This window comes from Equus przewalskii, chromosome 1 (genome assembly GCF_037783145.1).
Source record: "Equus przewalskii isolate Varuska chromosome 1, EquPr2, whole genome shotgun sequence".
Classification (NCBI taxonomy): domain Eukaryota; kingdom Metazoa; phylum Chordata; class Mammalia; order Perissodactyla; family Equidae; genus Equus; species Equus przewalskii.
In genome coordinates this window covers 138,503,167-138,515,982 of record NC_091831.1, presented here as the reverse complement: position 1 = coordinate 138,515,982, position 12,816 = coordinate 138,503,167, and the positions used below count along the sequence as shown (strand labels likewise).

At 40.5% G+C, this 12,816-nt stretch overlaps 1 protein-coding gene across 5 annotated transcripts in view; it reads right to left on the bottom strand.

The window, feature by feature from the left end:
• MYO5A (myosin VA) overlaps positions 1-12,816 on the bottom strand; it is a 187,240-nt gene that overhangs the window by 115,945 nt on the left and 58,479 nt on the right. For all 5 annotated transcript variants that reach the window (XM_070624215.1, XM_070624196.1, XM_070624199.1 and 2 more), the window contains exons 2-3: positions 4,840-4,950; positions 1,203-1,374 (exon numbers count right to left, since the gene is read on the bottom strand). In XM_070624215.1, the coding sequence (XP_070480316.1) occupies positions 1,203-1,374; positions 4,840-4,950 (283 nt within the window). The remainder of the gene's footprint in view (positions 1-1,202; positions 1,375-4,839; positions 4,951-12,816) is intronic.

Below are 12,816 nucleotides of genomic sequence, written 5' to 3'. Positions count from 1 at the left end.
GGAAAAAAGGAGGAAAGCTAAACAGAGAAGGGAGACAGATACGAAGGAGGGGCAGAGGGGTTCATAATTTAGATAGGGTGGGCAGGGAAGGCTTTACTCAGAAGGTAAGTATGCGCAAGAAAAAATACATTGAAGAAAAACGAAAATGGAGAAAGAAATATGCAGGTAATAGGGAAAAAAAGAGTTAATCAAGGATATAAAAGATATAAACTCTTTTAAGATGAAAAGATGGCTGTCCCTGTCCAAAACAGGAGAGTAATGAAGACGTGATGAGCACTGAGTGGGGTGCCCAAGCAAACAAATCTAGAAGGAAATCAATGGAAATCTCAGATGTGAGTCTCATAAGAGAGTGATTAGCAAAGAAAGATAAGAAGTCACCAAGAAAAAAGAGGCAGGGATGAGGAGAAAATAAACGATAAGAAAACCGAGAGAGAGAAAAAGAAGGAAAGGGGAAAGGAACCCAAATGCACACACATGTGCATGCTTAATTTCTAAGAGAAGAATCCTGAGCTGGGTCACTGGCAGCTAATACCACAGCGAGCAGGGGTCCAGGCAAGCAGATCAAGCAAGAATAGTTACTACGAGTCAAGTCAGTCCTGCATCTCTAAGTAATTGAGAAAAAGAGAACACAAAACTTCTTGAACTTGGCACAAAGATACGTCTTTGGACATCTACTCTTCATATGGTAGTTTTGTAAGAGATGAAAATAACTGTCAAATTGTCATTGAATTTGGCACATGACTTTTGTGGGGGAAAAGAATCAAAAGATGCGCCCAGTTCTTTTTATATTGAGCAAAATTATATAAGTTCACAAAAGAACTTATTCAGCATAAAATGTACCTAGCTAATGAACATTGGGAAATCTTTATTTTTCATTTTTGCTGAGGAAGATTCACCCTGAGCTAATATCCATTGCCAAGCTTCCTCTATTTTGCATGTGGCTCACCACCACAACATGGCCACTGACGAGTGGTGTGGGTCTGCACCCAGGAACCAAACCTGGGCTGCCGAAGTGGAGCGTGCCGAACTTAATCACTAGGCCATGGGGCCAGCCCTGGTAAATCATTTTGATAACACTGAAGTAATTTTGTCCCTAAGAGAAAATCTAACCACAGCCTTCTTTCCCCATGCACAATATTTCCATGGCTATGTCCATTAGAGGAAAAAGTTCACAGTCCACTCAGACAGCAAGGCACACTTACCACAATATGTATAAATAAGTTTTGAATCAATAAAGCGGACTCTGAGATTGTGGAGCACAGCAGGCTCATGAAGATAGCTGAGGGCCGTGAGGTCATTTTCACCCACAAGTATGTCAGGGTTTCTTAAGTGAGGCAGTTCCTTGGTCTTTGGATCTAGACGATATTCCAAATCCTGAAAATGCACAAGACACAGCATCTGGATAAGTGATGGCAACAGATGAGAAACAGGTCCGTGTATTTTGCTTATTTTATCCTCCTGATTTGCTTCTCAGCTATTAAATGCATTCTTTTCCTGGCACCTTCCAAACCCACAGAAACTGGTGGAAACAGTAAAAAATAGTCTTCTTTTTCACTAGCTGTGTTAACTTGTATTAACAATTTTTGCTAATATAGTTTGAGAAGTCATAGTCTAGACTTTTTCTTACCCAGTTACTGGATCAGAAGTTTTTAATCTTTAGCTAAATAAGCTTTGTTTTTCTCTCTTTGCCTCTGATAAATGACAGGCAGTAAAACAGAGTGGTCAAGAGCTTGGCTTTAGCGTCAGATCAACCCGGGTTCAAATCCTGAAACTGGTATTTAATTCTTCTGTGGTCTTGGAGATATTACTCAGCCTAAATCCTTTATTTGAAGAAAGAGCATAATAGAAATAGCTCACAGGGGTGTGGTAAAAATTAAATGAGGCAATGCCTGGCACATGGTACATACTCGAGAACTCCTCAACTCTGAGAGGTCCAAGAATCCCCTGAAACTAGGTGTAATACTTTGTGTGTATGTGCATATGTGTAAATATATACACAGATGTGCACTTTTTTTTGAAAGAGAGTCCACAGTTTTCATCTGATTGTTATTGAGGTACTTGGTCCCCAAATTTAAGAATTACTAGTCACCTTAAAGCCAAGAGAATATGGCTTTATGGCAAAGGCCAGCATGGAAATTGTTACTCAATTATGTATTAAGGGCAAATAACATACAACAAGTGAAAACGGAAAAAAATGCAATTTAATTATAGGGAGGGGCAAGCTGGTTTTGTAAAAAGCCACTTTTGTGGGGCCGGTCCTGTGGCCGAGTGGTTAAGTTCACATGCTCTGCTTCGGTGGCCCAGGGTTCGGATCCCAGGCACGGACATGGCACCGCTCATTAGGCCATGTTGAGGTAGCATCCCACATACCACAACTAGAAGGACCCATAACTAAAATATACAACTATGTATTGGGGGGATTTGGGGAGAAAAAAGCCACTTTTGTTAATACTGAAGAGATACACAGAGGTCATATATTCAAATCAGGTTGGAATGATCTATGCTAAATGAGGAGGAAAACTTACAATCTGCCCCTAGACCTCTCTCTGCCTGTTTATTAGGGTATAATGTCCTTCCCCAAAGCTCACTGGTCCTTGCATTGGTCCTTGCAATACACAAAAGCCACTTCTGGCTGTGTGATCTCAGGCAGAACTACTTGATCCTTGGCTTCCTTATTTGGAAAATAGCTATAATATCAGCTACCAACCCACAGGTTGCTGTGAGAATTAACATAAGACAATATAGCCCAAAGTGCCTAACATCGTGCCTAACAGAGTAGAGGATCGATAAATGTTGAATAAATTAATCTCTTAGTTTGGCATTCAAGGCCCTTCTAATCTGGCCTAATTTTTCCGTGCCTTCTTCCCAACTAATCTCCCTGTCTCTGCTGTGCTCTCCTGAAATTTATCCTCCATGCTGCCACCAATGAGTCCTTTCTAAAACACAAACCTGGCATCCTTCCTCTGTTTAAAAACACTACAATCAGTCTCCAGAACATCCTAGCCACAGTCCAAGAGTTTCAGCACGACCACACAAATGCCCTCTGTGATCTGGTGCCACCCATCCTCCTGCCAGTCCCACACTCCCAACCACATGGGACTGGTGTGGGTCCCCAAACGCACACTACTGTGCACGCCTCCCTGCCTTTGCACGTGCTTTTCTGGGTCCCTGAAACACACTCCCCCTCGTCCACTCATTCTTCAGACACTGCCTCTCTGACCTCTTACCTTCACCAGCCCCTGACCACTTCCTGCTGGGTTCTACTTTTGTTTCTTGCTTACGTTTATTATATCACGCATCACACTATAAGTACATCTATTTCTCTTACTTCACGTTGATGTCAGAGAGCATACCTTTTGCCACCTCTTAACATAGCATATAGCAGGTATCTTAATATGAACTAGAACACATACCTTTCTCAATCTCCACTCCTGTCAACTTGTTATATTCACTATCTCCAAAGTACATTCCAGCCCTCACAGGTCTACCCCCTTTCTCTCTGTCAATCCAAGTTCTACCTACCTTTTAACATCCAGTCAAAATCTTCCTCCTCCTTGACACCTTCCTCGATAAAGCAGCCCACAATGACATTTCCCTCTATCAGGACCCTCGGTCCTTACTGTCCTTACAGGAGAGCAGAGTGGTTATGAGCACAGACCATGAAGGCAGATTTCCTGGCTTTAAGTCCCAGCTTCAGCCCTTAACATCCGTATAACCCTGAGCAAGTCCCAAAGCCTCTGAGACTCGCTCTTCATCCATAACGTGGTAGTAACAATAGCCCCGCGTCAAAGGACTGCTGTGAGGATTAACTGAGTCATCGCAAATAAAGCACTTAGAATGACAGCTGGCACAGAGTAAGTGCTCAGTACATGTTAACTGTCAGGAGAGTGTTACTCATTTGGTAGTTAATCAGCAATTTACCTTTTGATATCTTCTGTAGTGTGATATTGAACTACTCTTTATATCCTGTGTTTTGTGTAACTTCTCATGCATTTATATCTAGTTTCCCTGGCTAGACTATAAGTTATTTAAAGGAAATTAATGTCACAAACATTTTTAAGAAAACATTGTGACGTGCCTTGTCAAATGCAGAGGGGAGATTTAAAAGGGTGGAAGTAAGACAAGTCCACTCACGCAGTGAACGCAGACGGGAAAGTAGAGAGACACACTTGGTTTTAAGTTTTTCAGATCACCAGTGAAGTGCTTTATACATAATAACTTCTCAGTAAATACTTTTCAAATGATTAGTTCCAGCAAATATCAAATCTCATACTGGCTCCTTGGATGATGCTTTCTTAGTTAATATGAACTAATTTCCTTTTTTATTTATTTATTTTTTTGGTGAGGAAGATTGGCCCTGTGCTAACATTAGTGGCAATTGTCCTCTGCTTGTATGTGGGTCACCTCCACAGCATGCCTTGATGAGTGGTGTGCAGGTCCATGCCTGGGATCCGAAACCGCAAAAGCCCAGGCTGAAGCGGAGCGCACGAACTTAACCACTATGCCACTAGGCCAGCCCTTAAATAGTTTTAATGTTAGCCTAAACAAAATACAGATAAACAGGCATATCTTTGGGAGGATGAGACGTAAATTTAAACTAATCATAATAAATTCACAGACAAAAATAATGGATTTTTAAAGTATCGGCTATTTTCACTAACCCATTGGGATAGAAAATTGAGTTTGCCATTTTGCCATTTTTATCAATTTAGTAACTAAAAATATTAGATTAATTCAAAATTTACCTTCCAATTGAAGTCAAGTATGCCACAGCAAACTTACACTTTTGAATTCCCTTCACTTTATGCCAACGACAACAAACAAAAGCAAAGTTCCGACCTTTCCTTCCTCGAGGTGAAGCAGAAGGACTTTGTCTCCCGGCTTATAATCTTTCAGTAGCTCTGCCGACTTCCAAACTTCCTCAGGATCAGGTATCCAAACCCTGGCAAACTGGAAGACAAAGAGAAAAAACATCTAAACTAGCAAATTGATTATTTCATAATGATACATAAAATATACGATGGATTTATTTATAATGAAACAATTTATGAAAAATAAATCTTGACCAATATGAAACGTAATTTTTAAATTAGGAGATGAAAGTATTTTAGCCCCAGTAGTACCATCATGTCTACATATTATGAAAAGTATTCTTCGTATTGTAGTAATAACTTCACAATATATGTAAGTCACATCACGACGCTGTATGTACCGCTTAAAGTTATACAGTGCTGTGTGTCAGTCCTCTCTCAATAAAAACTGGGGGGGGGAGTATGCGCTGAAGAAATAGCTACAATTAAAGTCTAACTTTGCTTTATATAGTACATGCTACCTGAAAATGTAATTATAAGTAAAAATGTACATATAAATCTATTTTTTCACCAAACGTGGGCTTTCATGGATTTCAAAACATGATTTTGAAGCTCTGGTGTGGTGGCTCTGCCAGTTTCAGCGGCACAGCTAGCTTTTTATGGCAAGATTTACAACTTGAATTTTTCATTGTGGTTTTCATCCTGTGCTCTGCAAAGCCTTCGTGATTTCTCAGGTATTCCTCAGGGGCCATTATGGTGTAAAGAAGACGAGAGTAAGTTTGTGTTTTGGAGCATGTGTTACATACTGGATATCTGGAATTTTCTTTGAAGAAAGTTCTGTTGCTAATAAAAACTGAGAAAATATTGTTGTCTAGTATTTCGCTTTCATTATTTTATAAAAGATGAGTGAAAATAATAAAAATGGTATATTTGGCCAGCAATAAGCCTGGCCCTCGTAGCCTCAATATCATGAAAGAGATATGGAATCAGCAGGGTTTCCTGAAGCAGCAAATCTTTAGCCTCATCTAGACATTCTCCGGACTTAAGACGATTTTGGACTTCAGGTCAATTTTGAAGAAAAAGAACAAAATATATTAACGTGAATGAAGCTCCCAAACACCACGCTGAAGAGATGTTTTATGACTGCCTGGATTCCTCTGGAAGGAATCTCTCTTTAAAACACAGGTACACTAAACTGTGACGCCCATTTCCAAGAATATATCACAAATGAAAATACTACCACCACCAGTGTTCCTCCACTTTATTTTCTTCAGTACTCTTATTACTACCTGAACTTAGTTCCTGTCATGTCATTGCTTGTTTACTTCTTCTTATTTCTCTTCCTTCATTAGAACATAAGCTCCATGTCTGTCTTGTTCAACACTATATTGAGTACCTGTGCACCTGGTACACAGCTGGGTACTTAGTATTTGTTGAAAGAATCTCAGAATAAAAGGCATCTCCTTAACTGAATAAAAACGGTACGATAAAAAACTCAACCATTGGGGCTGGCCCGGTGGCGCAGCCGTTAAGTGCGCACGTTCCGCTTAGGCGGCTCAGTGTTCACCGGTTTGGATCCCAGGTGTGGACATGGCACCACTTGTCAAGCCATGTTGTGGCAGGCATCCCACATATAAAGTAGAGGAAGATGGGGATGGATGTTAGCTCAGGGCCAGTCTTCCTCAGCAAAAAGGTGAGGATTGGCAGCAGATGGTTAGCTCAGGACTAATCTTCCTCAAACAAAACAAAACAAAACTCAACCATTGCTTTATTTTTCTCTTATCATCAGAGACTCAAGCAAATTTTTTGTCTAAACAGTGAGCAGAGGCAAGAGCACTCAAGTAGGTCACGCGCTCTAATCTCAGGGCTACCATATTGGCCTGTTAGCCTTTACTTCAGGCATCTGTAAGACAGGGATGACAGCAGTACTCATCTAGTTTGTCTCAAAGACTTACACACGTAGAAACCTTGTGAAAAGCACAAATCAATATACAAGTACAGGTTGAGATTGTTACTAAGTGTTTTTTTCATAAGAAGTGATTGCTAATGTTATGTGTCAAATATGCTACTGAATTTTTTTTGTAACTTTCCCCCAAGTTAGAGAGTCTATAAACTGAGCAACATCTGTACACATTACTAAAATCCTACTCATTCAATAAACATTTCTGCGTACCAACTGCTCCCACTCTGAAGCTCACCTTAGAAAGCCAGTATTTCCATAACTTTCTCTGGAAGGATTTACTGTTTCCAGAAAAGATATGTAATATATGAGATTCAGAGTCATGAAATGACCTACTACACTGACAAAAGCACAAAAGAGCAAAATGGGTCCAAGTGGGTTTGTAGAAGCATGATTGACATGCTCTAAACACAAGGAGATTTTCAGTTAAATCTAGAAAGAAGTGTCCTGTTCTTTGTCAATAGCAAGCTCCAGCTCAGATTTCCACAAGTATTTTGGAAACAGTAATAAGTAGGCACTTTGCCAAAAGCTAGATTTCCAAGAGCTAGGTGTTAACAACACTTACAGACAGTAGAGAGAGGCTAAGATATTTAAACACCAAATATCACCCTGATATAACCAACTTCTCCTTTATCTTTTTTTTTTGGCACCTAACAACTGTTGCCAATCTTTTTTTTCTGCTTTTTCTCCCCAAATCCTCCCAGTATATAGTTGTATATTTTAGTTGTAGGTCCCTCTAGTTGTGGTATGTGGGAGGCCGCCTCAGCGTATCCTGATGAGCAGTGCCATGTCCGCACCCAGGATCCAAACCGGTGAAACCCTGGGCTGCTGAAGCGGAGCATGCGAACTTAACCACTCGGCCACAGGGCCCCATCCCTTATCTTATCTCTATCTCTTGGGAAAGTATCCAGAGAGAAATAGGTCAGAAACCAGTCTCTTACTACCATTGTCTTTTTATGGTTCTTTTCCATCTTAACTGACAAAATCAATGGTGATGCTGTAGAAACAGCTGTACCAGAATTGGGTCAATTTGGGAGGTATACATATCTTAGTGGCTGAAACCAAGACAGTCTCAACCTGACTATGCCCCTTCCTATTGCCTCTGTCACTTCCAACCCTACTTTCCACTCTTGCTCCACGCCCCCAGTGAAAATACACATGGCAGCCCTGAGGAAGAGGACTAAACTTGTCTAGCCACATCCAGTGCAAAGACTGCAGGAAGGAAGATGAGGCCCCAAGATCACATGAGAAATCTAGAAATGGGACACGGCACCAAGAGTCAGGCAGGAATCAGAAATAGAAGTGGACGGACATACCCACTAAGTCTGTTCAGGGGCTTCCTGGTGAAACAGAAGGAGTTAGTAAAAGATAACCCTAGCCAAAGTGAATCAGACTGGACACAGCTCCCAGCACGACAAGGGAGGGTCCAACGTCAAAGAACTCAGCTCTGTCAATAGCAAGCTAATTAGCTAATAGAGGGTGAGGCTTTCCTGCAAGGCTCCTCATTTCCTTTTTCTACTCACACTAGTTTTGTCCCTCATTATCTTGTGAGCCCCTCAAATATCTCACTCACGATACCTCAGGCGTAATTTTAGTTTATGGACCTGTCTACCTCCCACACTAAACTGCATACTCCTTAAGACATCTTTGCATCCCCTGTAAGGTTGGCTAAGTTCCTTTCCCACAGTTGGTGGGCAACATATTTGTGTTAATTTTATTTAACACAGAGGTTGGGCAAGGAAAGGAAAAAAGATAGAGAGCTGGGATGAGAGGCAGCAAAGGCAACTTCACAGGCCCACCTCAGGACTTTTCCTGAAGTTACAAAGCACAGTTGAGATGGGGCAGGAGTCAGAAATGTAGAGAGAAGAGGTTCGTGAAGTAGGAGGCAAGGAAAGTGTCAACATTGATGTAGGAACCGGTAGAAGGGAAAGTAAGGATTTTGGATCTGATGTACTGGGACTAAAGCCAAAAAAACTGTGGGAGAGGAAGAAAAGAGAAAAAGGCTTAAAATAGGTAACAATAAAATGTAAACACACCTCAAAGAAGATTTATGACAATCCAAAAGAACACCTGATTAAAAGGAGAGTAAGGACAAAATGGAGATGGGCTAAATTTTATAGTAACAGTCAAAATCTGAGAAAATAATGCTAGCACAGATTTAAGTTGCATAATAGCTTGCCAGGAAAAAACAAACCATCTGTCCTTCTACAACACAATTTAATGAGGCCTGCCCAGCAGTGATGAGGTCATTCTGACAGTCTAATGGAAAGGCAGGTTCAGGGGACATGCTTGCACTGGTACTCACCAGAGAGGGCCACCCAACAGTGCTGACTCCACCTAACACGGCCCCCACACCTTCTTAGGGGTGACACCCATCCCTGCACACTTCAGGAGGCACCAGTCATCTTTCTTTTTGTATCCTACCACAATGACAACACCCAAGAGCTCCTTGATTAATGCCAATGACTCGCTGGAAGTTTTGCTAACTTGCATTTTCTCAGTCAAGGAACCCTGAGGTGTGGGCACTAAGAGCAGTTGTTTCTGATGCCTCAGACACTTCAGGAACAAGACTGACAGCACCAGCAGAGTAAACGACCAGTCCCTGAATCCCCAAAATTCTGACCCATGTAATTCTCTCTCCTTTCCTGAACTCCCACATACATTATTCGCTTTTCATACAGTACACGTGCACATCTTTCCTAGCTCTCCTTTTACATCATAAGCAGCTTGGCAACATGGAATCTGCTTCAGTTCTTGATATTCCATTGTGAATGCCTGCAAAAATGAATGCTTTATTCAAAATGAATGCTTAATTCAAACAAGCTTATGATAAAAACTGTCTCTCTAGACTACCAACTGATGCAGGATAAAATCCTGAATCATCAACAGCCCCTCCTCTGAACCCTGATATTAACACTGATACTCCACACAGTTACTAAGTAACTCACAGAACACTTAGGGCATGTTTTTGGTGTAAAAAATTCAGGAACTACTACCCTAAAGCACATAATAGGCTTTCCAGAAATTTTATTTTATATATATGTATATATAGATACATGTATACACACACAAATATACATATATATAAAACAAACACTTGGTCAATGAAAGAATGATATAATGAATTCCCATATGCCCACCACTTAGGTTGAGAAATAAAACATTACCAACACTAGTCAAACTCCCCAATGGAATATATTCTTAAATGTTTCATCTTCCCTCACCATCACTATTCACCAGTCCCGCCAAACTATGGGTTTGCTGTATCCTGTTGCCTCACACTTCCGTGCCTCTGCTTCAGCCATTTCCTCCATCTGGAACACAATCTCTCCCCTTTTTCAGCCAGCAGACTCCTACTTATCCTGCATATCTGTGTTAAAGTACCACCTCCTCTAAGAAGCCTTTCCTGACTTCTCATCATCATTTGGCACTCCATTCTCAACATCCCCATTACCTCATACAATCTTCCGCTAGAATCCTCATCCCACTAAATGATGACTTTGTGTGCCTATCTCCATCTAGAGTCTGTGAGCTCCTTGAGAGGCGGGGTGTATCTTATTCATCTTTGTCTTTTCAGCACTTAACATAGGGCCTGCCTATAATAATTTCTTAATAAACTCTTGTTATATGAATGTTCTTGGCCTCAGCCATTAAGCTCTAAGAGGGTAGACTAAAAGAAGTATTGGCTAGAGGCTCCCAGAATCTTCTGAAAGGGTCTGCAATTTCCAGAAATAAAGAAATTTGCAAGCAAAATTAGACAGTTGAGTTAGGTAGGAAATCTTGGTGTGACAGAAGGAAAAAGAGCGAGGCATGTAGGGAGCAGAGAAGTAATGAAAGATCCTTTCCTCTCCCCCATACACAAACCTATACCTCCATCGTCTCATAATTCATGCGGGAATTAGGAGTGGGAAGCTACCCCTCACTTCTAGAACAGAGAGCCCCACTCAACCCTACCACAAATCCTCACTCAGAAGGCAAAGTGTTGCGACCACCACTTCCACCAGCCATCTCCTGGAGCAGCACAGCAGGGAACAGATGGGAAGAAAGGTAAGCTGGAGGATTAGAGCAGGGTAAGGGGCACACAAAAATGGGGGGAAAGAGAAAAGAAGGGTGGAGGTGAACACAGTCGTGTGAAGAGGGTTGGAAGTACACAGCAGAGTGTCCTATGCTCCTGCTACAACTTTATAGCAATGCTGCTGATGAGTGAAACGACAAACACCAACCCTGCTTCATGGAACTTGACAAAGGATGTGAGGAATGAGAGCCAACATTTAGTGAGCACTGTCTCTGTGTCAGTAAAGGCCTAGGTGTTTTACATGGATAATTTCATTCAATCATCACCATAACCCCATTAATAACCCATTTCAGCAGATATTGAGGCTTAGATCTTAAAAGTGGTAGAGCTGGGGTTTAAATCTATGTCTATTCTAAAAGCCAAACATTCTTTCCACTCCACCACACTTGCCCCTTGTTAAATCAGTAGATTTCATTAAGAAGAAACTCCCCTGCCCCACTCCAAAGCTGTTTCTCTTGGTATCTTAACAGAAATAGCTATTAAACTGGCCCATGTCATTGGGTGAGACTTAAGAATGTGTCATCTAAGACAATGTGTCAAAGCCACGGTAATCAGCCTGGCATCCATCCTGTAGTATTCCAACTGGCTCTGACCACAGAATGAGGTTCTGCCAAAAAATGAGTTTAGGTAATAACAGCAAAAAATAGTCTGAGGATGCCAAGGACTAAAATTTTAATAAACAAATGATTCCAGGTTCATTTACTCCTACAAATCAACAAATGATAGGTTGATTTAAGATTTTTAATTTTTTTGTAACTCTTGAAGCTACCCTGCATGTACTGTGAAATGTGCATAGTTTAAAAGTAAATCAAGCTCAAGTCAGCTTCCCACAGGCATTTTAAATTCATGATTATTTTAAATTCATGAAGAAAACAGGAACTTTGCAAATTAATGGATACGTTTTGTCACCATTAAGTGGCAAAAACTAAAAAATCTTATTTCTCTAGAATTTTATGTGAGATGGCAGAGTTTTGGAACGAATATTTTTAGACACGGCAGTTCTTAAATATTCCTGTAAAGATTATTTTTGGAATTGGGTCTCACTTTATAAGCACAGTCTTAATATGCACATCAAGAAAAATTACTATTTCCATCTACAATTAGCTAGTGGTATTTGAGGATAAATTACAAAATTCTAAATAGGTAAAATAAAGATAAAAAAACAGAGTCAGTAACAAAGAAAGGAATTATACTGATTGTCTTCATCGCAAGGCTTTTTGTTCAATTAGGATGAAGAAAATTCCCAACTTTCCTCTCCTTTACTTAATTCTTGCAATATTCTTTTTTATTTTTTTTTTTGCTGAGGAAGATTAGCATTGAGCTAACATCTGTGCCACTCTTCCTCTATTTTGTATGTGGGTCACCACCACAGCATGGCTGATGAGTGGTGTAGATCTGTGCCCGGAATCCAAACCCACACGTCCAGAATCCAAACACATGAACCAGGGCTGCCAAAACGGAGTGTGCCAAACTTAACCACCATGCTACAGGGCTGGCCCCTGCAATATTCTTTATAAATAATGTTATTTTTAAAGAAGTCACTCATTCAACAAACTGTCTGAAAGAGGTTAAGTAACTGGCCCCAAAGTCACTCAGCAGGATTCAAACCTAGCATGATCTCTGACTTCAAAATGCTTAGGATGTATAAGGAAGAATAAGACGAACATAATCCCAATGAATCACTTTCTCCTGATTGTGACCAAAGTTGCCCAATTAAGCAAAACAACTCACACTTTCGTACTATTTTCAACACTTGCTCTCAATTTACAGAGAAGTATAAAAAAGGGTCATGTTAAATATGCACAGGCCTCTGTATACAGATGTCTTCCTCCTATAAAGAATATCTATCACTCTGATAAATGACTTGGTGCTGAAAGAAGTCATGGGCAATTTTTTAATCTTAAAGAAAATGTCTCAACATCATAAATTTTGAAGGAATCAGACAATATATACATTAAATGAGACAACAC